Source organism: Electrona antarctica, assembly GCF_951216825.1.
Source record: "Electrona antarctica genome assembly, chromosome: 5".
Classification (NCBI taxonomy): domain Eukaryota; kingdom Metazoa; phylum Chordata; class Actinopteri; order Myctophiformes; family Myctophidae; genus Electrona; species Electrona antarctica.
This window is the reverse complement of record NC_136810.1, coordinates 12,802,936-12,828,454: the sequence shown is the minus strand read 5'-3', so window position 1 is coordinate 12,828,454 and position 25,519 is coordinate 12,802,936. Positions and strand designations below refer to the sequence as shown.

The window sequence follows — 25,519 nt, the reverse complement described above, 5'->3', positions numbered from 1 at the left end:
TGAATCTTTTCTTCATTGGATTGGCAATTAGGCGATATTTGGACCTCAATGAAAAGTCTTCGATGCCCTGCGGTTAGAATATTAGTGCTTCTAGCAGCACCGAAGGAGCTCCAGAGCGGCTCAAAGATGGCGGATCGGGATTCTATGTCAGTGCCTCACATTTCCTGGTGTTTTTTGTGCAAGTTTGAAGGCAAAACAGTATGGCAAGAAGGCACTGTATACTTCTCAGAGAAAGACACCAAATGACTGTACTGTGGATCATTATAAGCTATACAGTACATACATTAAATATACTGTAGATAAGATAATACCGGTAGTCATAATACACTAAAGAAACAAAAGAGAGAGCTAGACAGAGAGAGAGACGGTGTGTGTGTGTCTCTTACCGTGGTCTCGTCTTCGTGCAGCACCTGGTCGTACCCACTAAGCGCCACGCAGAATATGATGGCCGTCACGTCCTCGAAGCAGTGGATCCACTTCTTCCTCTCTGACCGCTGACCTCCCACATCAAAGAGCCTGCAAGCAGCGCGATGGCACAGAGCACATGTCACTACGACTGCATCATCATCCAGCCCCTCGTTGGTTCAACTCCCTACAGCTGGACCATGTGTCATGAGTCTGGGGGGGTTCACTTCCACAGCGGTGCACTGGGCTTTGTCGAGAGAGAGCAGTGGTGGGAGAAGTACTCGATTGTTTTACTTAAGTACAAGTATCAATATTGCAATGTAGAAATAACAAGTAACAAAAGTCCGGAATTCAAAATGCACTTGAGTAAAAGTACAAAAGTGTAGGCATCAAAATGTACTCAAAAGTAACAAAAGTACTCGCTATGCAGAGTGTCCTATTTCACATGTTTTCAAAATGTATAGAAATCTTTTGAAAATACCCGATCTGCAAACTTGTAGATCGGCTATTTTCAAATGGCCAAAATGTGTATAGGGCTGAAGTGTTTCATGTATGTAGTTTGTAATAATAATCAAAGTAACAATGGTTTTCAAATACATACGTAGTGGGGTAAAAGTACAATATTTGCCTTTGAGATGTAGTGGAGTAGAAATAAAAGTATTGGAAATCGGAGATACTCAAGTAAAGTAGAAATTCCTCAACATTTTATTTAACCCATTTTGGGCGGGAACCCCTTTTGGTGTTAGCATCATGTTATGCTTTAGCTATTGAAAAATAGCAGATCTACAAGCTCATAGCGCACCACCGAGTGGCGCGCTACGAGCTTGTAGGTCTGCTATTTTTGAAAAATCGAAGAACGACTGACATAGAAACAGCTTTTTCAGAAAACTGTCAGGATGTAGAGACATTTTTAGAATCTGATCTCAGGTCAAAATGGGTTAAGTACAGTACTTCAGTAAATGTACTTAGTTACTTTCTACCACGGGTCAAGAGCCAAATCTCTACGGACACAATTGGCCCGTGTTCGGGGGAGGGAAGCCGGGCGGGCTTCCCTGATTGAGGAAGTAGCTTTAATAAGAAGGAATATGAACAGGGAGCCAGTCACTGTAGCCAAATGAACCCCCTTCAGAGTTCCCTTGGCTTCACGCCGTTGCAGTGGTCAGTGTGTGCTCGTCTTTTCAAGCATCATAACATTTGGCATCACGGCTGAAATGACTTCCCCTGTTGAGGGATGGACACAGTAGGTGTTACGGTACAAGCCCAGAGCCTCTCACACAGAGACGCGCACAGCCACACGCGCATGTGCACGCGCACACGCACGCACGCACACACACACACACACACACACACACACACACACACACACACACACACACACACACACACACACACACACACACACACACACACACACACACACACACACACACACACACACACACACACACACACACACACACACACACACACACACACACACACACACAAACACACACAGCACAGCACAGCACACACACACAGCACACTCTCTGCCAGTAATAGTAACAGAGCTGACACTGACATCAATTTATAGCTTTTCATAAAAATAAATAACAAAGCCGGTACAACATCATCCACTGAACCCGAACAATAACGTTGCAGTTGCAGAACATCAGTCACAAAAACAAAAGTATTTTCTGGTCGTTGAAATGGTCCATGTGTGTGTGTGTTGAATGTGTTTGTGTATATATTTGTCTGCTTATGACACACTGCAAGGACTAATACAATATTCTCTCTCTCTCTGTGTGCGATGTGCGTGCAAGGGAGAGAGAGAGGAGAGAAGAGAAACAGTGTGATATCTATGAGGTATGGAATTCATTACACACATGCACGCAACCGCACACACACACACACACACACACACACACACACACACACACACACACACACACACACACACACACACACACACACACACACACACACACACACACACACACACACACACACACACACACACACACACACACACACACACACACACACACAGCCTGTTTCAGATCTACTCTGCTGACAGTGCATGTGTGGAAAAGATGGTTGTGGATATAATGGGGAGAGGGAGAGGGAGAGGGAGAGAGAGAGAGAGAGAGAGAGAAATCACTTGTCAAATCTGCTGCAAACACCTAATGATATTGTAACCTTAATTGCTATCTATCTGTGGGTCATTATAACCCTAAAGCCTGGGTATCGAGGCTATTATAACCCTAACCACTCTGGTTTTGGATGTGTGTGTGCGTGCGCAAGTGTGTGTGTGTGAGTGTGTGAGTGTCTAGTAGTGTATGAGCATATCTGCGTGCGTGCGTGCGTACAGTACTTGTGTTTGACTGTGTGTGTGTGTGTGTGTGTGTGTGTGTGTGTGTGTGACTGTGTGTGTGTGTGACTGTGTGTGTGTGTGTGTGTGTGACTGTGTGTGTGTGTGTGTGTGTGTGTGTGTGTGTGTGTGTGTGACTGTGTGTGTGTGTGTGTGTGTGTGTGTGTGTGTGTGTGACTGTGTGTGCGTGTGACTGTGTGTGTGTGTGTGTGTGTGTGTGTGTGTGTGTGTGTGTGTGACTGTGTGTGTGACTGTGTGTGTGTGTGTGTGACTGTGTGTGCGTGTGTGTGCGTGTGTGACTGTGTGTGTGTGTGTGTGTGTGTGTGTGTGTGTGTGTGTGTGTGTGTGTGTGTGTGTGTGTGTGTGTGTGTGTGTGACTGTGTGTGTGTGTGTGTGTGTGTGACTGTGTGTGTGTATGTGTGTGTGTGTGTGTGTGTGTGTGTGTGTGTGTGTGTGTGTGTGTGTGTGTGTGTGTGTGTGTGTGTGTGTGTGTGTGTGTGTGACTGTGTGTGTGTGTGTAGTGCGACGTGAGAGATTCAAAGCAAGCAGAGGCAGAAATATGGCACACAGTAAAATGCTCTGGACCTGTGAGTTCATATTTTTACACCCTGGGGGTTAAAAGACTCCTTCTCCCATTTTCAACCTACCGTATCTTCCTATAATTGGTCCTCAGTAAAGCTCATAATAATATGGTACCATTTATTTCTACTCTGTGTCTCATAGGAGGGCTGTGGATGGTTCAGAAACCTGCCTACCGGTGACATCATCGATGAGGAATCCAAGCTAATTGAAACCACAGGCTTTCTATTTCTGGAAAGTTAGCATTGCCATTGTTCTTGTGTTAATACAAATAAAAATATGTATTTTAAATCTTTAAAAAACACCCGTGTGAACTGAGTGGTGTAAGGTCTTATATAGCCTGATCAGCTGTGGTCTGACGTAATGTCTGACGTAATGAAATCACACCCGGGTGAACTGGGTGACCGTAGCAACCGTGCTCATTTTTTGAGCACAGACAGACTAACAAAGCCAGTTGTAGGAGTGGTTTACAGTTACACCACTCAAAAAAGAGAGAAAAAACGATGATGTCACACTGGTAGGCAGAGTTCTGAAGTGGCCACCCTGTGGGTCACAGACCAAGTAGATTATTTTTGCCATTTTATCAGGAGCATTAGTGAGGACCAATTATATGAAGATATGTTGAAAATGGGTGAAGTCTTCCTTTAATTGAACACTCTTTCTATCTCACTCTGTCACACCCATGCTCCCCCCTCCCCCTCTCCCCCCTCTCTCTCTCCCCCTCTCATTACAGCTCAGTCTTGGTTGTAATTGAATCAGATCTCATTAAAATGGCACGGATCCACAAATGAAGACACTTGGTTAACCCATTAAACTCAGGAAATCATCTGTTTATTTTAGCCATATTGTATGCTTTGGCTATTCAAAAATAGCAGATCTACAAGATCATAGTGTGGCACGAAGTGACGCACTATGAGCTCTAAACATCTAAAAATCTTGTGAAAATCTTTGAATTTATATATATATATATTTAAAGGGAACATTTTTAACTCAAATCTTTGCTTCTGGGGGTCAAATTCACTAAAGAAGGTTGGAACAACGCTCCAAGTCCACACATCCCAAACACTTCTCCCTTCTGGCTCCAAAACTATGGAATGCACTTCCCCATTACAATCAGAACTGCAGCCTCACTCCCAATCTTCCATCTTTGACCGCAACACTTGCCGTAGCACTTGCCCTAGCCTTGACGACCTTACAGGCGTATGCAAAGGCTCAGCTTAAGTAACTTAGATAGCATTTTATGTAGACATAGCACTCTATAGTGTATATGCATTGTTTCATTGGATAGATATTCCACTGTTAGGTTTTTAGCTTACGTATGAGTCTTACGTATTTTTATGTATTTGATGTATTACCATGTTTTTGTTGTTCTGGATTAAGAGAGTCTGCTAAATGCCTAAATTGTATAGACAGAAAGTGAAAGAGGTTCATTCTGTCTGTGGGTCTTAACTCTGAAATCTAGCGTTTTTGTCACATAAGCCACAATTCCCGTCACTCACCCCAGGCAAGCCCCCAGGTCATCGTGACATCACGTGACATTAGCCCCCTGGTCACCCCAGGCAAGCCCCCAGGTCATCGTGACATCACGTGACATCAGCCCCCTGGTCACCCCAGGCAAGCCCCCAGGTCATCGTGACATCACGTGACATCAGCCCCCTGGTCACCCCAGGCAATCCCCCAGGTCATCGTGACATCACGTGACATCAGCCCCCTGGTCACCCCAGGCAGGTTAGAGCCCGCTGCAGCGGTGTCCGATCCGGTCTTAACCGGGATGCAGAAATTTCTAACCCAACGATATCCGGTTTGTAAAGCCAGATATCACTGAGGACATTTGGGTTGTAAGGCCAAATATCCTGTCTCGTCCGGAGTCTCTCGCGAGGAGCATAGCAAATGCTGCTAGCGCCCTAAACCTCTTCGGATTCTTCTTATATATAATATGGTTCACTAGATGTGTGTCATGGTGACGATGCCAGCCAGCTGAGTATGTTATCACCATGACGATGCCAGGCAGCTGAGTATGTTATCACCATGACGATGCCAGGCAGCTGAGTATGTTATCACCATGACGATGCCAGGCAGCTGAGTATGTTATCACCATGACGATGCCAGGCAGCTGAGTATGTTATCACCATGACGATGCCAGGCAGCTGAGTATGTTATCACCATGACGATGCCAGGCAGCTGAGTATGTTATCACCATGACGATGCCAGGCAGCTGAGTATGTTATCACCATGACGATGCCAGGCGTGTATATCCATATATGAGGTTTCTACATGAGTCTGATGTCAGCGCTGGATATCGCTGTTGTCTGTCTCCATACATGGAGCTATTGGTGAAATAACGAAAGCTTTCAAAAAGTAATCTCTACCTGCAGGCCCGTCTTCATAAACAAAGTCAAGCGGGAGACATACAACAATAACAATCAACTGCAGACCATAGTAATAGAAATCCAACCAGAGGATAGAGATCTCAACAAGGCCGGAAATTAAGGTCTGGCTCTACCTGGACCCCATTTTTGTGGCCTGAAGCCCCGCTTGGCATATATATATATTATATATGTGAAAATGTGAATATAAAAAAAAGGGAAAAAAAGGGGAAAAAGTACATGCCTATACATGGGCATTCCCAGCTGATACCCTAATACAATCCCTGTTATGCCCATACAGTATATGGAGATCCTTGACCGTGATCAATATTAAGCCCATTTACGGGAATGCCAATATATGATCATATTGTGACAGTCTCATGATAACCACTGTGGTTGCCACAAAGGTCACAGTTAACTATGGAATCATGCATTTCCCGTCAGTCAGTCAGTGTATCATTCAAAATCCCCATACATGGGGAAAGCCCCATATATGGGGAAAGCCCCATATATGGTGCTCAGGTCTCGTGCCCAGGTCTAGCGACGTCGCTTCTCGCCCACACACAAAAGAGCTTATGTGTGTGCGTGTGCATGCGTGCGCAGGCGTACTGACCTGAAGTGCAGGTTTTTGAAGGTGAAGTGTGTTTCGACGATGCCCGTGGTCTTCACTCTGGTCCTCAGAATGTCCTGCTCTGTGGGTTGGTAGTCTGGAGCTCCAATCCGGTCCAGAGCGTCTAGGTAGCTACACGCACACGCACGCACGCACGCACACGCACACGCACACGCACACGCACACACACACACACACACACACGCGCGCACACGCACACGCACACGCACACACACACACACACACACACACACACACACACACACACACACACACACACACACACACACACACACACACAGGTCAATTCAACAGACAGCATTGATCATGTGGAACTGCATGGTATTGCATAGTATACATTTAACTGTGGCTCAAGAGGTAGAGCAGGTCGTCCAATGATCCATGGGTCGGTGGTTCGAATCCCGGCTCCTCCTGTCTACATGGCGGAGTGTCCTTGGGCAAGAAACTGAACCCCAAATTGCTCCCGATGTGCTGGTTGGTACCTTGCATGGCTTCCGCCGCAATTGGTGTATGAATGTGTGTGTGAATGGGTGAATGTAATGCACAATCTATGTAAAAGCGCCTTGGATAAAGGCGCTATATAAATGCACCATTTACCATTTACCATTTTAACTCAACTTAAGAGTTTCTAAATGGAACCAAATGGACCAAAGAGTGCTTCTAGAGCTGACCGAGTCGTTTCCTTGTGTTGTGTTGCCCACGAGTGTCTCTTCCTTTCTTCCCCCTCTCTAGTATTACTTTTCTTTATAGTTGATGTAAAATGGCAGATCACACTGGGATATTCAAGGTTCAAGGTTGTGAACAAAACACAGCAAACAAAATAGAATATAGAGTGCAAAAAAGAGCAAACAAGAGTAGAAAAAGAGTATCATATGTACATGTGCATGTTTTCCTTGTAGTAGGAAAATTATTATTATTATAGTATTATTTTATTATTATTATTATTTTTTTTACTTCACAGTAGACTATGTTCAATAAATATACAACAAAATAGTTTTAGAGAGGTGCAATTCGAGCTTAATAGTGCGGGGCGAGGGCAAAGGGCAAAGGTGCGGGGCAAAGGTGCGGGGGGGGCGCTAGCGTTTTCCTTTTCCCTGATACGCTTTGGTTCTTATTTTGTTGTTCGGGGAAAGAAGCTTTTTTGCAGTCTATTTCCAGTGGCTTTGAGTGACTTCAATCTCATCTGTTTTTGTTATGTTGTTTTGTTGTATTGTGATAAATGTATGTGCTAAATAAATGTGACTTGACTGGTGAAAACAAACTTAATTTGGATTCTTTCTCCGACTGCACTTTGATCAATTCATCCGTCCAGATAAACACCCAGGTATTCCAGAGCACTTCCTTCCCATTTGTTATGAATCTTTGCAGCAGCCACTTATTTGTATTGGCATGCACCACATCGAATACTCTTTTATTGCATCGCATATTTCTTCTCCGCTGCTTCTCTCCTGCCAAATGAAGAAGAACTGTGGTAAATAGTGGCCTATCTCCACGATATTCCCGACAGGCTGGAGGGTAAACAAGCTTAAAAAATGTCGCACACACAAGTACCAAGATGTGTTATGGAAGAGAAAGTTAGATCTATTTGAGTATTAGAGCCTGATTTATTATGCTTCATGGTATGATGGTATCCTCTGCCGAAAAAAAACATGCAGGCAATCTACAAGCTCACAACGCGTTGCATTGCGACACATTGTGAGCTTACAGATTGGCTACGGCAGAGAATACGTTAGGCACGATTTAGCCACTGGCCTGGAAAAGGGAGATTCAATTCTCGTCCGGTTTGCATTTCCTTATCATTTTATTAAAGGGATGTTCGCCCCTTGCAATCCACTTACCGGTAAGTGAATTAAGTAAATTGTAAATGATGGACCAGGGGAAAACCACACTGAGAGAAGATATTGAGTAGTAGACAGGGAGCTCCTATTTAATGATGAGAGCAAATTAACTAAAACAACAGGACTGCTCTGAGTAACAAACAATCCTTCCTTCCTTCCTTGCTTCCATCCATTCATCTTTCCATACCTGTCTTCGAGCAAGACACTTAACAAATGTACTGCTTCTGACGGAAGGTTCCGCCAGTTGGAATCCAACCGGCAACTGCTTCTGGTGTAACGTTCCGTCTGATAAGCTTTATCAATGATTTTTTTCTTTTTTTTTTGCTTGGCCTTTGTAGCAACTATGCTACACCTTTCCTTCCGTTTCCGTGCCATAGCCGTAAAGACGAGCTTACCTTTACTCTGTCCAGCAAGCCAGAGCCATAAAGGCGAGTTTTGTTTAATCCACGTTAATCGGCAGTTGATTCGCATCGAATTTAGCATGTTGTATTTTTAGCTAACGCCAAGCCGCGATCACGCGTGCACGCTCGTGCACGCACACAAGCCGTCTGTACAGTATATGCATTATGGATCATAATCGATATTCAACGCTTGATCAGACCTTAGATTTACTTAGTTATGATAAAAAAACGGATCGCTCGGATAGAAAGGCCTAGTCTGCTGTTAGCTCTGCGTCCACCAGGTGGCAGCAGATGGGTTAAAAAATTACACATTTTCTATCAATTACACACCCGAAGCCTTGATTATGTTTTTTGTTTTTGTCGCATTCCTGAGCCAATAATGTCGGTCAGTAAGAGACTCAGTATAGGAGTTCTTTGAGTCTCTTACCAAGACTCCGCCGGTCATCATTATTGGCTTAGGAATGCATGAAGAAATAAAACAATAGTTCAAGGCTTCATGGGGTGTGTAATTGATAGAAAATAAGTATTATTTGGGGTGAACTCCTTCAACCCCTAACAGTGACCCCCCCCCCCCCCCAGCTCCCAATATGACCATCTGAGCAGCCATCAGCTGAGCTAACCTCAAACTGAATTTCCCAGTCTATCTCTCTAGGTCGTCCTCGGACGAGCCCCCAACGCCGATTCCATGCAGTCATCTTAATCCTCCACGCATGTGGCTAGCTTACCAGCTCAGTGGCCTTGTGGTTAGAGTGTCTGCCCTGAGACTGGGAGGTCAGGGTTCGATCCCCGGCCGGGTCATACAAAAGACTCTAAAAATGGGACCCAGTGCCTCCCTGCTTGACACTCAGCATCAAGGGTTGGACTGGGGGTAAGTCCCTGCGACATACTAGCGTCATGTCCTGGGGGTGTACTTGTACATCAAGCTGCCTCACGCTACAGAAACAGGAGATAGGCTCCTGCCCTATGGGCCTCATGGCTCGGCAAGGCTACTTACTACTACTTACATGTGGCTATAGCTTGCCAGTGCTTTCCAGCCCTGCATTCCGTGGCATTAATAAAGTACTCCTACTGTATCTCTTATCATATCCACCCACCCATCCATCCAATCAGCGCTAGAGACGTTCAAAAGAAAGCAACTGTGGGTTGGTATTTTCCACCGCCAGGAGAGAGAACAGTGCATTGTTGCGCAGCAAGAGGCAAACTGCACATGCAATTTGACTGGACAGAAAAGAAAAGCAGTCGGGTCGGAGGCTACGAGAGAGAGAGAGAGAGAGAGAGAGAGAGAGAGAGAGAGAGAGAGAGAGAGAGAGAGAGAGAGAGAGAGAGAGACAGCGAGCAGTGTATAGGGCACATCCCCAGGTGATGAGAGGTAGACAGATGGTGGATGGAGAGACAGAGGGCAGGCCTGAGGTCCAGAGTGCTGGGCAGAGAGATGTTTGCTCTAATGAGGAGGTTGACACAGAGTCTGTGTGTCAAAATGTGTTGGTGTGTTGGTGTGTCACACAACTACTGTGTACACGTATACAAGTACTGATCCACATGTGTGTGTGTGTTGTCTGTAGCAGTGTTCATTTTGTCGAGTGTTCATTTTGACAGCAAATTCTGATTTTGTCTTTTGAATAACACACCATTTAGTTTTACTCCTATTTTAGTCATCTGAAATTGTCTTAGTTAACAAAATTAGCACTGATTTTGTTGACTAAATCTAGGAGGAACAATGTTTGACTACCTTATTTCACTGACAAAAGATAAATAAAAATGAAAAAAGACTGTATACTGTATATTTTGACAATTTTGTCAACCTATAAAAACTAGACTAAAATGTCAGGGAGGGACTAGTGGAGAAGAGATCCGGTAGAACTAAAAGACAAGTTCTACCAGCTACATCTTGAGCCTGTAGCTTGTATCCAGGCTAGCCTGGCTCCAGACCCTGAATCGCCAGCCACGGCCATTAAAAAAATATTTCATGTTCTTGCGATTCAGGAATAATGAAGTGAAACGAAATGAAAATTCAGTGTGTCAGGCTATGACAGGGCAGTTTATGGTAGTTAAACTGAACATCCTGATCCCAGGCTGTCACAAAGGAAAAACTCAGTCAAGATGCCATTGAGCTAAAATGAGAGAAGTGCAGAAACCCATAATGTATTTTTGTAAGTTAGGGTCCCGGGGAGATACCAAATTTCTCTTTTGGGTCTCGGCTGAAAAGTGTGGGTACTGCTTTATAATTATTATTTATTACTGTGGCGATAGAGTATTCAGCAAAGGCTCTAGACATCAAACCAGGGACTTTTCTATTTGAAATTGAAAGGTGATCTTTCTAATTCTGTGGTACCACTATTCTGAGAGCTTGGTTCCCATTACAAAATAAGGTTTTAAAGCCATTGGTCTGTGACATGCTGGAATGTCTTAATCGAATACATTTTAATGGCTGATTAAAATTGCATCACGTAGGCGTTATGTCCTGGTTGCATCGGCTAGGAGTGTGTGCCTGGATTGCATAATAACACTTGGCATAATGAGGGAGGACCAGCTCAGTGGCCTTGTGGTTAGAGTGTCCGCCCTGAGACTGGGAGGTCGGGGTTCGATCCCCGGCCAGGTCATACCAAAGACTCTAAAAATGGGACCCAGTGCCTCCCTGCTTGACACTCAGCATCAAGGGTTGGATTGGGGGTAAGTCCCTGCGACATACTAGCGTCATGTCCAGGGGGTGTACTTGTACATCAAGCTGCCTCACGCTACAGAAACAGGAGATAGGCTCCTGCCCTATGGGCCTCATGGCTCGGCAAGGCTACTACTATAATGAGGGAGGGGCAGTGGCTGAGGAGCTGCTTGGGAACCGGAAGGTTCCCAGTTCCATCCCGGGCTCCCTCAAGAGTTAGTAGACGTCGGTGTATGAATGTGTGTGTAAATCGGGTGAAAGTAACTAATTATACAAATATTTTGTATGTATCTTGAGCGTGTGAAATGGGACATTGTACACAATGAGTATACTTTTACTTTTGGTAATTTAAATATATTTTGATACCAATACTTTTACTCTATTTTAAATTGAGTATTTCTACAATGCAGGATTGGGTACTTTTACTTACGTAAAAAAACGTGAGTACTTTTTCCACCACTGACTGTAATGTAAAGGCGCCATATAAATGCACCATTTACCATTTAATCACAGAGGAAGAAATGGAATGTTCCAGTTAACTGATTATTATGCCTGAATAATGACATCTCTGCTCTCTCTCTCTCTTCATCTCCCTCGGCCATCAGATAAAAAAGGAAGAAAATACAGAAATCCTATAAGAAACTGGGGAGGTCCCCAGACTTTTATCAGCACAGAAATAGATGTAAAAATGAATTAATTACTTTTTTCCTGTCAGAATATGTGACCTACAGTATAGTCATAAATCTGTAGCGTGTGTCATGTGTAATCTGGAAGTAAACCATGCCAGACTGCATCTTCACCCCACACAGTAACATTAACCATTTTACTCAATAAGACCTACTACTTGCATACAAGGCTGCTGGGTCGCAAGACACATTTCAGTGTGAAATGACAATAAAGTACTACGTATATCAGACCTGAGGCCGATAAATCAATGAATGCCTTCCAAAATTCGTATTTGGCCGCTGTGACGGCCCCCCTGGGCCTTTAGTCTACTCTGGGGTTCAGTGTGTGTGTGGCTGTGCCTTTAATCTAATGCAGTGCTGGATTGGAGGGTGGAGCCAGAGATCATTAGTGGAAGTGGAGACACCTGGCCATGGTCTCTCCAGACACTATTTAAGAGACCTGCTCTCATAATGCTTCAGATCTGCATTTCTCCACAGGCTGCAGGAGCGGCCGCATGAGAGCTCCCTTCTTCTTTTGTTTGTTTCGGTTCTAGGTTTTGGGCAGCATGTTTCCCTGCCAGTAGGATTTGGATCTGAGGGGATCTTTGCTTCTGAGGGTCCTTGGAAGAAAATATTTTGAGATGTGGGTCGGCGCCGGCGGCCAAATCCATAATGTTTGCGGTCCTTGACATGAAAGGGTTTGAGCATATAATGATATGATTATAGCAACATAGGTTTTTCAACGTTTGTATTGAATTGGATTCAGGTCTAAACTCCTGCCAACTTGCCTGCCAATGCAGCCTGTGAATGATCCCAGGATCAGCAGAAGAGTACACATAGAAAATTATAAAAATAAAACATTCCCTGCTTTCTGGTGGTTTGCGGGGGAAAGGAGCCACATTCAACTGCCCATAACTATGGAACGGAGCATAACAAAGGCACAGTTTTCCCCTGATTCTACAAGACTCAGTCTACTGTGTCTTTCAAAGCGATCGGTGGATGGATCGTTGTGAAGAATAATAGATGGAAGCACAGAGAAAACCTCTGTGTTTAGCAACGATCTGGGGATCGATCGTGGTAGAGATATTACATATTCTGTGACTACTTAAACGGTAAGGAGGCTTATTTATTTACTCCGGCAGTAAATTAATGTTATGTACAGTATAGTCTCGCCTATAGCCACACAACTATTCCACCATCTACGCATGCTAAATAGAGTCTGGAACCACACATCCAGAAAGTCGGGAACGGAAGCTGTCAGCGCTTTGACATTTCTGTGATACATGGACCAGCATGAACAAACGAGGAAAATGGTTGAGTGTGTGACTGTGAATAAGAAAGAGTGCGAGAGAGTGAGATTGTTTCCAGTATAGAACGAGACAAGGTTCTGTGGACTAGCTGTGGTATTCAGCATCACAATGTCAAAATTCCCGCACGCACGAACGCACTCACAGTCTCTCTCCAGCTCTTGCCTTCACACATGCAGTGTTATTTTTACTTGCCTGCACACAGTCAGTGTGTGAGATGATTGATTGTAATGACCTGTGATAAACATCAGCTAATGGCTTGGCTGGTGGTGCTGAGGCCCTGGAGCGATGCCAGGGAGAGAGTGGGGTTAAGAAGGGGGAGAGGGGCTTTGTGGCCTGGCACACAGAGCACATCTCATGACTGTATGTATGTATGTATGCCCAGGGATGCAAGGTTGTAAAGACTGGAAAGAATACTGAAGAACAATAGGGACAGAAAGGCTGGAAGAAAGAGAGATAAGAAGAGGGGAACAATGCGTGAGGTAAAACCTGCAAGGAGGGTTTAAAATCAGCCTCCGAGTTCCACCGAGGTTGAGATATGTTGTTCAGCGGCAACGACGACGCAACACACAGAAGGAATCAGCACTTCTGGTCAGACGAAGGAGGAGTCAGTTTATTTCATAAAAAATGTATAGGACAAGGCCAAGCTGCAGCAGAGAGGGTGATTGGCTGCCCTTTGCCCCCCCTTGAGGCCCTGTTTAGGAGTAGAGCTTCGAGGAGGGCCAGGAAGATCATGGCTGACCCCGCACACCCAGGCCACAGTCTTTTTGCCCCGCTTCCCTCAGGCAGGAGGTTGCGGTCCCTAAAGACTATGAAGGCCCGACATTCAAACAGCTTTTTCCCCACGGCTATCCGGCTCCTCAACGCTGCTGGTGTCCCCCCCCTGACCCCCCTTTATCCTCCCTCCACCCCCACTCAGAGTGGAATGGACTGACTTGTGCTCTGAACTGATCACTTGAACTCTCTGCACTTTATTTTATTCACTATTCTTTGCACTGTCTTGTCCTGTTTTGCACTTGTCCTAATGTTGTAACTGCACTCTGCTGTCCACCAAACCAAATTCCTAACATGTTTACATGTCATGGCAATAAAGTCTTCTGATTCTGATTCTTCAGTTTGTTAAACTTGGATGTGTTTCCCATTCACCCAGGTCTGCTCATTGCCATGGCAGAAAGATGTCACGTTTCACTGCTCTTCTGTTATGCTCAAACAAGTGACCCTACAGAATTTGGTCTGAGCGTGCGCAAAATGGCCGCACTTAACACAATTAAGTCGTGATATTAATCATATTATTATTCCACAGAGTCCACAGAAGTGAACCTTAAAGCCAGTTTTCTCAACTCGCTGTTTTCTGCAAGACATTACTCTATAAATAAGCCATATCTCCAAAACTGGGGGGTCAAACTGAACAAACAATATGTCAATTTGAAGCTATGATTCCCTGCTTTCATATGACATGTGAAAAAAATATATCCAATGGCAGTCCCTCAGTCAAATTTGGTCACATTTCATTTTCATATTATTCATCATTTCATATTATATTATCATTATGTGTTTCTACTACGATTTCTACGTGGATTTTATAAGATTTTCATAACGTGGATTCTTTTTACAGCAATTGTATTTATTTATTTAATGTGTATTGTACAGTGCTGAGTACAGTGGCTTAGTTGCGTCCCATGGACGCAGAGAGGGTGACATGAATGCATGCGTCCTTTCTCAACCAAGTGCGTGGGTGACGCCGGACGCATCACTGCGGGGTCTGATCAGCCTTGGTCGGTCGCCTGGAGGAGGGGGCCGAAACATCCAGTGATGCTAAAATGTTTTAACATTCCTCACCAAGAATCAGGCTATTTTTTGTTTGAGGGGGTTTTGCGTCACTCTTGTCTGTTCTTAACCCATTTTGACCTGAGATCAGATTCTAAAAATGTCTTCTACATCCTGACAGTTTTCTGAAAAAGCTATGTTTCTATGTCAGTCGTTCTTCTCTTCTCTTTTCAAAAATAGCAGATCTACAAGCTCGTAGCGCGCCACCGAGTGGCGCGCTACGAGCTTGTAGATCTGCTATTTTTCAATAGCTAAAGCATAACATAATGCTAACACCAAAAGGGGTTCCCGCCCAAAATGAAGTGAATTCATTACTGGTTCAATACCACCTTGACATCTGGCTGGCACCAACGCAGAGAGTTCTGAGTTACTGTATGCACGCAGAATGCTTGCTAATGATATGCGGTGTGCACTTCCTCTGGGAAGACGGAATATTACACACCTCTCAGGATGAATCAAAATGGTTGCCATGTTCATTCTGGTATTGGCCTCCGGGGTAGCCCCTGAAGATGACAGCACTTTGCATGTGGTGAGCTCTACATACTCTACATAACGCCGGGCGCTGTTGCTGTCAGGCAGAAACCTTGTATCTCCTTTTGTTATCTCTCTCTTATGTTTGTCGCACAAAAGTAAAAGAGAATACCAGATATGGTCTCGGATCGCGACACGTTGTGAGCTTCTAGATATTTTTTGTTGTTGTGTTTTTAAAATAATAATGAAAAAAAAGGAATGTTTTGTGAGGGTAGGTACCCTCACAAAAAACACTGGTTTAGAGACCAGGATTACACAGTAATCCTGGTCTCTAAACTGCCTCCCCCTGGCCACACCACCAAATGCCTGATGGAGGGGAAAGGAACTGGTTGGAATAACATGTTCCTTCAATGTGCTACGTCCAGCCTGGGAAAACTCCCCCGTGTCAGGTGAAAAGAAGCAGCTTGGACTCCTCATGCATAGAAGGAAGCATGAGGTCAGTCCGTTGCTCTCCCCAGGTTGGCGGAGGGAGTGTAGAGACCAGGATTTTAGATAATTGACACTGGGTGAAAAAAAATGGGTTGCAAAATCATGGGATAACATTTTAAAAAGAAATACACAAGGTTTCCACCCGACAGCAACAAATGTAAATGTGTGTGTGCGTGTGCGTGTGCGTGTGCGCGTGCGTGCATGCGTGCGTGCTGATCTGGCTATGCATGACAAGGTATTTGGATAATTATATGATGTACTGTATTCATTTTGTTGATGAAAGATGTGCGTGCGTGTTTGTGCCTGTCATAAAACACACACATTTTATGATGTGTTAGCGTGTGCATGTTCCATGCGTAATGTATGTGCATTGTGGTAAATAGGTCAGGACATGTTAGATATTCAGAGAGAGAAAGAGAAAGAAAGATTTAGAAAGACAGGTGGCTTCAGGCACTACTTTTAGCAGAACAATGGAACAGAGCTTCTGCTTTCTATATACATAAAAACTCATGCATGTGCACTCATGCGAACACGTACTCGCACACACACACGCGCGCGATAACATTCACTTTACCCACACCACCAAATGTCTATAGAGCAGTGATTCCAAACTGTTTGAAAAGGGGCCATATTTTAAAATGAAAATATGATTTTTATTAAACTACAGTGAAATATCAATAGCCTTTTGTTGGCAGCGTAGCAAACATCTACAGTATGCTGTGAACAAAACAAAAACAATTCAGTCTTTTGATTTTGAACCCATTGCCAATTAGCCCTTTGCTAAGTCCCTCCCCAACCTGTCCTTGTCCAATAGGCATGTTAGCAGCGAAGAGACAAGTCAAGCTGCCCTTCTCACCCATTGGGATGCATGTTAAACTAGAAAAAGTGCCCTTCCGGGCACAGGTCTCCACCAGGAGGATAGGAGTGTGTGTGATGTTTGGCAAAATGTTTAGGAGTAATGTTTAGGAGCCTTTGATGGCAATTGGATGATTTGAGGCATTTTGTTCCAAAAATGTGTTTTGCAAAAATCAACCTGTTGGTGGCGCTATAACAGGCCAATGTGAAAAGGGTGGGATATATTCCTCAGCCTAGTAAGAAAATGTGTGAAAGATTTCACGTAAATTGTATGCTGCGTTCATGATTTGAGGCTTTTGTTCAAAACGGGGCAATCTTGCAAACTGTGAAAGCCAATTATAGCCAATTAGGATGGAATATGAAATATCGGACAGATCCGACTTGAGCACATGACCATAGAGATACTGTGTAACGATTTGTGAGATTTGTGGACAGAATCTGGAGGAGTAATATCAAAAAAGGTGTTTGACAAAAGTCAGCCTCCTGGTGGCGCTATAAAAGGCAGATGCGGAAATTGCAGGTCAAAGGTTTGTCCTTGGCCACTAGGGAGTGTGCATGCAACGTTTCACGCAGATCGGTGCAGTTTTAGGTAAAAATGTGAAAAGCTGCCTCATGGTGGCGCTATAACAGGCCGTTCTGGAAAATGCGGGGCAGAGGTTCATCGTTGCCATCCAGGGAGTGTGTGTGCAAAGTTTGGCATCGACCGGGTTAACGGTGCCGGAGATTAGCTGTACACAGACGGACGGAAGGAAGGACGGACGGACGGACACACACACACACACACACACGGACGGAGTGCAAAACATACTCTCTCCCCATGCCTTCGGCCTGGTGGAGACAATGACGGGATTTCTCCATATAAATAATGGATCATTTCAGAAGCAAAACCTTCAAAATGTCTTCTAAATCTAGTCAACCAGGCCTGCAGTAGGCTATGCACTGGGCAAATGTGCATGACATAAATACGAGCAAATGACAGAGGGAGAAATCAACTATTAACGACCGCCCGACAGGAGTTTTCATGTTGCACAGTAACACTACGGTCATTCGTATTATTGCCATCACCTGAGTGGGTCAGTCGTGTAACTTTCCCGACATTAAGCTGTGTAAATGTTCAACAACACATGACAGCTATGAGGTGGCAAAAGCTTGACCTGCATAGCAACAAAACTATTTGGATTGGCATTGGACAATCGCTTTTTGGGGTGGGATTTAGCGAAGGGCTAATTGCCTAAACTGTAATCCTGGGCAGTACTCTCCCTCTGCCAACCTGGGGAGAGCTGAACAGAGCCGAACTGAGCAGGCCGCTTCTTTTCACCTGACAGAGGGGGGAGTTTCCCCGGTAGGACGTAGCACGTGGTGGGAACACCGGTGGTGGCTCAGTGGTAGAGTGGCCGGTTGGTAACCGCAAGGTTGCCAGTTCGAACCCGGGCTCCCCCAGAGTTAGTGCCGAAGTGTCCTTGAGCAAGACACTGAATCCCCCTAATTGCTCCTGATGTGCTGGTTGGTGCCTTGCATGGTTTCCGTCGCCATCGGTGTATGAATGTGTGTGTGAATGGGTGAATGTAATGCACAATCTATGTAAAGCGCCTTGGATAAAGGTGCTATATAAATCCACCATTTTAACACGTTATTCCAACCAGTTCCTTTCCCCTCCATCAGGCCCCCAATTCAGCCTTAAAAGAAATACATGCATACTGTACACTGTTATTGCTGTCATATTTACAGTCAAATCGTCTTTTGATCAAACCGTTGCTGTTGGCCAGAAACCTCTTATGTTAACTTTTAGTGTTTTTTCTTAAATGATATTGGCGGGCAATTATATTGTGCCACATTTGGCCCCCGGACTGGACTTTGGACAGGTCTGGTCTAGAGCTTCACTAGCAGTCTATCAGCACTGCAGCAGTCTGACAGTTGGCCGGAACACTTGCCCCTTAGGTTTATGGATAGTTTTACTGAGGTTACGTTTAGGTAAGGTTAGCTTTAGGCATATGGTTTTACTGAGGTTACGCTTGGGAATAATGTTAGCTTTAGGCATAGTTTTACCAAGGAAAGGCTTGGGAATACTGGTGCCGACTGTTTCGTGGTCCCCGGATTCGACCCGGGGGTTTGGTGTTTCGTCTGTGCTTCACAGCAGGGACGTGCACACATAGACATCAAAAGGGGGCTTGAGCCCCTGCCCTTTTACCCGTCTGTAAAACAACTGCCCTTTACAGACCATGAATGCAGCATTTACGGTGAAAGAGATGCCACTCCTTTCCATGCCATTCTGGAAGGCAGCTTTCAGGAGAATTGCTTAAAGTCTCCTGAACTTGGAACGTAGCATTTTGCGTTGAACAAATTTGTTTAGAAATCCATGTCGTACACCGCATCTCCACTAGCTAAAGAGTGCTGGGTTGCGACCCGAAAATAGCTGATCTATAAGCTCTTGTGAGCTTGTAGATCAGCTATTTTCGCTATTTTTGTCCAAAAGTGCCCTCTTAACGCCAGCGTCAGCCCCTGCCTCTGTAACACTCTCTGCACGTCCCTGCTCCACAGGGAGCATGGAGAGAGGCTGCATTTGTGTCGACATCTGTCACTGGAGAAAAGCACACAGCCAACCAACCGGTACAAAGCTATAGTTTACTGAACCGTCACTGGCGCAGTAAATTCAATTATCCGTTTGTGGCAAGTGTAGAATTAAACCTTCTGTCTACAGTACAGTACAGTATGTTAAGAGTAATTCAAAACATATTGTTTAAAGGCTTTCACAGAAGTGGTTCTCAAACATTTTGTGTATCTAAATGTTGATAGGAATGCATTTTGTAACCTTTGACCCTTATCTCCAGTGATGGATGACTTGATGAGGAAGAACATTACCCCACAGTCCATCTCTCTCTCTCTCTCTCTCTCTAGTTGTTCATGTCCTCTCTCTCTCTCTCGTTGTTGTTGATGTCCATTATCTCACTCTCCCCCTCTATAGTTGTTATTCATGTCTATTCTCTCTCTCTCGACCGTTAAATAATATATTTAATCACTGTTCAGTTGGAATACTTCATTACATCAAACCCACTACATGTTGACCTTTGGTTTTAGCGCTAGTTACAAGGCACGTTAAATATTGACCCCATGAATTCACCGTGGCCATTTATACACCTGTTCATATGTTTTTTAATTGTTATCGTTTTAATTAAGGTGTCTTTATTGTGTATACTCTGTTCTGTACTTGCTTTTCCAGTACACAACACAACCCACGCGTTTTAGGCTGTTTATTTCAATATTATGACTATGTTCTTGGCATCATTGAAAATGATGGTCCTGCCCGCAATTATTTCACAGAAAATAAATATAGGCCTAGGTAAAATTCATGGAATTAAAATGCAGTGGTTCTCAAACACCAAAGGTAATCAACAAACTAAAATTATATTATGAAAACTGGTCAAACATTGTCCAAATTGTCAAATAAAATAAAAAGAATATATAGCTGATCTACAAGATGCGAGGCGATGTGAACAAGTCAAACAAAATTGAGTCCCTCAACTTCTACATTCCAAATGCTTATCAGGCTGGACGTCCCCAGTTCAAATACGGTATGACCATAGTTGGCGCGTGAAAAGATTTAGAACCATTGGTTTAGAACAGCAAACTGTAAGGCTAGCCAGTTGGCTGTGCCTGCTGAAACTGCTTTATTGTAACAGTAGCCAGCACCCTGAAAATATAAACAGAGTACTGTATGTACTGTAGCTATGGTATATAGCACTGACAGCAATATAAATTAAATACTTCCTCCAGTTCTAGAAGATGTATGGTGAACAATCACAGTAAGCTATAGGCACAGACAAACATGACCTTGACAGTAATACAATGCATTCCATTTAATCTCTCTCGTCATCTGCCCCCTCGCTCGTTCACTTCTGTTCACTCACCTACTGCTTTCCTCTCTATTTTTCCTCCCTCTGTCCTTCTCAGACTCTCTCTCTCTCTCTCCCCCCTTCACTCTCTCTCTCCCAATTCCCTGCCCCATATGTATCCCCCCCCCCCCCCCCTCTCTCTCCCTGCCTACATTGGGACAGTAGATCGGATGGGGTAGTGCTTTTAATGGTGATTGACTGACGGTACGGTGTGTCAGAGCAGCTGCTCCTCACTACTGCTTTCATACATTTGCTTTTGGCATTTGTGTGTGTGGGTGTGTGTGTGTGGGAAGTCCACACACACGCGCACACACGCACACACGCACACACGCATACACACGGAGAACGTACTATTGTGCCGAGTCGTTGAGCTGGTACTCTCGGGCGCGGCTGAAGCACTCCTGGATGCTAGCGTCGGACCACAGACGCATCATGGCTCCCAGCAGCTCCTGGGAGTACGGCTCCGTGTCCTCCATGCGAGTGACCACGTCACACACCATCTTAGCATCGGCCTGCAGGACAGGAGAGGAGAGGAGAGGAGAGGCAGCAGGTTAGCATCATGGATGAGAAGCTACAGTAAAGACACATAGAGCCCTGGGGACAGAGGAGCTGTGTCCTCTGACTGGAACCACTGACAAAGTCAAAAGACAACTTAGTGCACACCTTATGTCTGACCCATTAAGACCTGAGTGAGGCCCATTAAAATGCATTCCAAATCAGTAGTTCGCAAACCTTTGCCTGTCAAAGACCCTTAATAATTGATAATTAACATCTAAATGATTGAAAGGGAATGGAACTAACAAGACGATGGAGCTTTCACGAAGCGTCACAATTTCATCCACTGTTTTACACCAGTGTAAACCTGAAGTTGACTCTGATTCTGACCAGTGTTTCTCAACCTGTGGGCCTGGGGCCCACTGGTGGGCCGTGAGGGTATTGCATGTGGGCCCCCCAAATAATTGGTAAAACACTACGATTTCAATGATAATACTATAACAATATGAAAAGAAATAATCACACCCGTGTGAAGTGAGGGGCGCTCTTATCATTATACATCATCATATCATCTCATGAACAACCGAATTTATATGATTGGTTCTCGGATTTGCTCGTCTACATATGACGTAAATGTTCCCTTCATTGTCAATGGCATTTAATGTTTGTGTTGCCACAAATTGACGTCATATTTGACGGACATATGACCTAATTTCACCTTTCATTGTCAATGGCAAATCTGAGACGTGTGGGGACAAAAGCTGTATATAGGAGGGGCTAAGGCCCCTCAAATACCCAAAACTAGCCTAAAATGGTAAATGGTGCATTTATATAGCGCCTTTATCCAAGGCGCTTTACATAGATGTGCATTACATTCACCCATTCACACACATTCATACACCGATTGCTGCGGAAGCCATGCAAGGTACCAACCAGCACATCGGGAGCAATTTGGGGTTCAGTGTCTTGCCCAAGGACACTTCGACATGTAGACAGGAGGAGCCGGGATTCGAACCGCCGACCCATGGATCATTGGACGACCTGCTCTACCTCTTGAGCCACAGTCGCCCCTCACAAATGTGTCACAGATGCAACGTTTGTTGAATACCTATTTTCAGCGCTAGACACCGTCGTATGGCAGAGCTTACATCAAGCATTAGTGTCTTTATGCTCAATAAAAAGAAGGTGATGAAAAAAAGCACAACGGCTGTGACGCACACACACACACACACACACACACACACACACACACACACACACACACACACACACACACACACACACACACACACACACACACACAGTGTCATTTATAGAATTTCAGGTGCTAAACTACTCCATATAATACAATGCAGCAATGTCTAACTCACCCAGAATAAAACCTTGCTTACAGACACTTTTCGGTAATGTTAATTTAACGCTGAGTGTCAAAAAAGACCCAAGGGTACATTTTTACACTCTCAAGAGTTAAGAATGTCAACACTGGGTACAAACGACTCATTTGTAAGTGCTGAAGTTCTACAGTTAAGCGGTGTCACACAGCTGTGTTTTGTTGTGACCCACAATCTTTTAGGTCATACCATTCAACTGGGTCAGGCAATGTAACACTTAACACTACAAATTACAAAATTGCTTGTTTTAAAAGCCTTGTCTAAAATGGCCCATCAAGGCAGCAAGATAAAAATACAGCAGAGAGCTATTCTCATCGGTGTAACACAATCAAACTGGGACAAGGGGTGTTAACAATAGAACACAAAAAAACTTTTTTATAGATAGTTTGTACCGTATCTATTTCCTGCACTACAACAATATAGCACAGATTGACAGATATAGGACAACACTGCAGGAATCCATGCGCTAGCAAAACAAACACAGCAGAGTGTGTAACTCGATAGCACCGAAATCATACAAACTCACTCAAACTACAGGGCAATCAATGTAACAATAAATAATACAGTGTATGCTATGGTTTACAGTACACCACCGACAGCTAATATTACCTGCCCTTACTGTATGCTATAGAATCAATACATTTTTATCAATGGAAATTAAACAATATATTACAGCAGGGGTCCCCAGCAGGGGCCCCTTGTCCCCCTAGTCCTCAAGAGTTACTACTGTACAGGAGATGTCAATAACAGAATGACCACATGATCAACAGAAATCTGCATCAGTGTTCATTTCATCGACTAAAACTATGACGTCGGCTACCTTTTTTCCTAAACTAAATAAAATTGAATTAAAAACTAAGCTATGATGAGTAAAACTAAATATATTGACAATTTAAAAATAAAAACTAGACTGGAGAAGAGATCCAGTAGAACTAAAAGACAAAGCATTTTATGTTTGGTTGCGCTCGGGTGTAGCGCTCTGAAAATAGCCGATCTACAAGCTCAGTTGTGAGCTTGTAGATCGACTATTTTCAGCATGCAAGTGTAAAATCAGGCATTATTTACGACACCATCACGGCCTGCCAAAATACATTGTTGTCGCCAAAATCAACTGCATATTTAGTCAACTAGAATCCTATGACATTTAGTTACTAAAACCGAGACTTTTTAGATGACCAAAACATAGCATAATCTGGTCTCAAGAAAGAGAGGGGGTGGGGATTGGTTACGGGTTGGCACCACATTGTTTTTGTTCCCCCACAACAAAAAACTAAAAGTCTTCGCTAGAATAAAAGATGGATATACCAAGCAATTATTAAACCAAACCAAACGAAGCGAGTATAACATTTTAACACCTCTGGCTGATGGGAATCATTTTGGAGGAGCACCGGTGCTCTTGGTGTCCGCCGTGGCTTCCACCGCGAAATTATATGCGCTCTATACTAGATCAGACAAAAAGAGTTGATCCCAGACTCTCAAAGGACAGATTCTGAGCTGCACGGTATTCAGAACGTGTATACATTGTTGTTAGTGGGAATGAAAACATAGGCGCCCCACCGGAAGAGGGCTGAGGGCGGACCAAAACGAGCCAACATCCTGTTATCCACATTCTATTGGGCGGCGCCCCAGAGGAAAAGCCAAAGAAACAAACGGCAGAGTGCACCGTTTTCTTCTTTTTTTTCTTCTCCAATGGGCTCCCAGATTGGACTCAATGTAGCGTGACAGCGCATCACAGGTTCGAATCCCGATCCCGACGGCCTTTGCTGCATGTCACTCCCCATCTGTCTCTCCCCGTTTCCTGTCAACCTAACTATACTATCATTAAAGGCTGTCTTTCTTTCCACCTCCATCCCTGCCTGCATGCCTTCCGCAGCACTTCTCCTTATATGAGATTGTTGTCAGTGTTACATAACCTGTACTGCTGATGCACTTACAGTAACTGCACCGTGTTTGCAGCCCGACGCAGCTGCACTTTCTCTATACCATCTATTTGCACTGTTGTAAACATGTTTCTTTTATAGCTGCCTGCAGTACTTCACCACTCCTGTTGTGAATGACAAAGGGAGCCCAGCGCATGTAGGCTGACATAATGTACAGCTAGACAAATCTATTGTAGATTGACATCATAGAGACCAACCTAGTGTAGACTGACCTCATATAGACTAAAGCAGTGGTTCTCGACCTTTTTCAGGCCGCAACCCCCACAGAATAATCTGGGGATCCCCCCGAAATAATCATATTTTAACTGGTGACCCCCCCAAAAGAATCATATTTGAACTGCATTAGACCAGGGGTTCTCAAGAAGTTTTTTTTTTTAATTTTATTTTCACGATTTTTCAAAAATAGCAGACCTACAAGCTCGTAGCGCGCCACTCGGTGGCGCGCTATGAGCTTGTAGATCTGCTATTTTTCAATAGCTAAATTATAACAATGCTTAAAACACCAAAAGGGGTTCCCGCCCAAAATGGTTTAAGGTTATTGTAGCAGTCAATTTATATTGGGGGTCGGGAGGGGGCGGGGCGGGGGTCCCGAGACGTTGCCAAAGCATTTTCGGGGGTCCCAGGCCAAAAAGGTTGAGAACCCCTGCATTAGACTACTGACCGGATGTACTGTAGAATGATGTTCACAGTCTACATTAGGTCAGGGCTTTCCCACCACTCCATGTATCGCTGCATACCACTCTGCTTTATCTCCATCTTTTCTCTGATGCGTCTCATAGTCCGGCAGTCGATACGCTTCTTTTGTTTAAAGTGGGAAATTTGGTATATAGTCTTTTTTTATTGGCCTAAAATATTGTCTATTTGCATGCATTCATGAATCCACTTGCTGACCGGCTGTCGGCATTGAGCAATTTTTTTAACATCATATATAAGGCAAGATTTTCACATTTTCATTATTAT

General features: G+C 44.2%; 1 protein-coding gene across 2 annotated transcripts in view; it reads right to left on the bottom strand.

The window, feature by feature from the left end:
• Positions 1–25,519, bottom strand: part of gnao1a (guanine nucleotide binding protein (G protein), alpha activating activity polypeptide O, a) — a 170,126-nt gene that overhangs the window by 32,612 nt on the left and 111,995 nt on the right. For both annotated transcript variants that reach the window (XM_079500987.1, XM_079500988.1), the window contains exons 4-6: positions 21,085–21,245; positions 6,314–6,442; positions 387–516 (exon numbers count right to left, since the gene is read on the bottom strand). In XM_079500987.1, the coding sequence (XP_079357113.1) occupies positions 387–516; positions 6,314–6,442; positions 21,085–21,245 (420 nt within the window). The remainder of the gene's footprint in view (positions 1–386; positions 517–6,313; positions 6,443–21,084; positions 21,246–25,519) is intronic.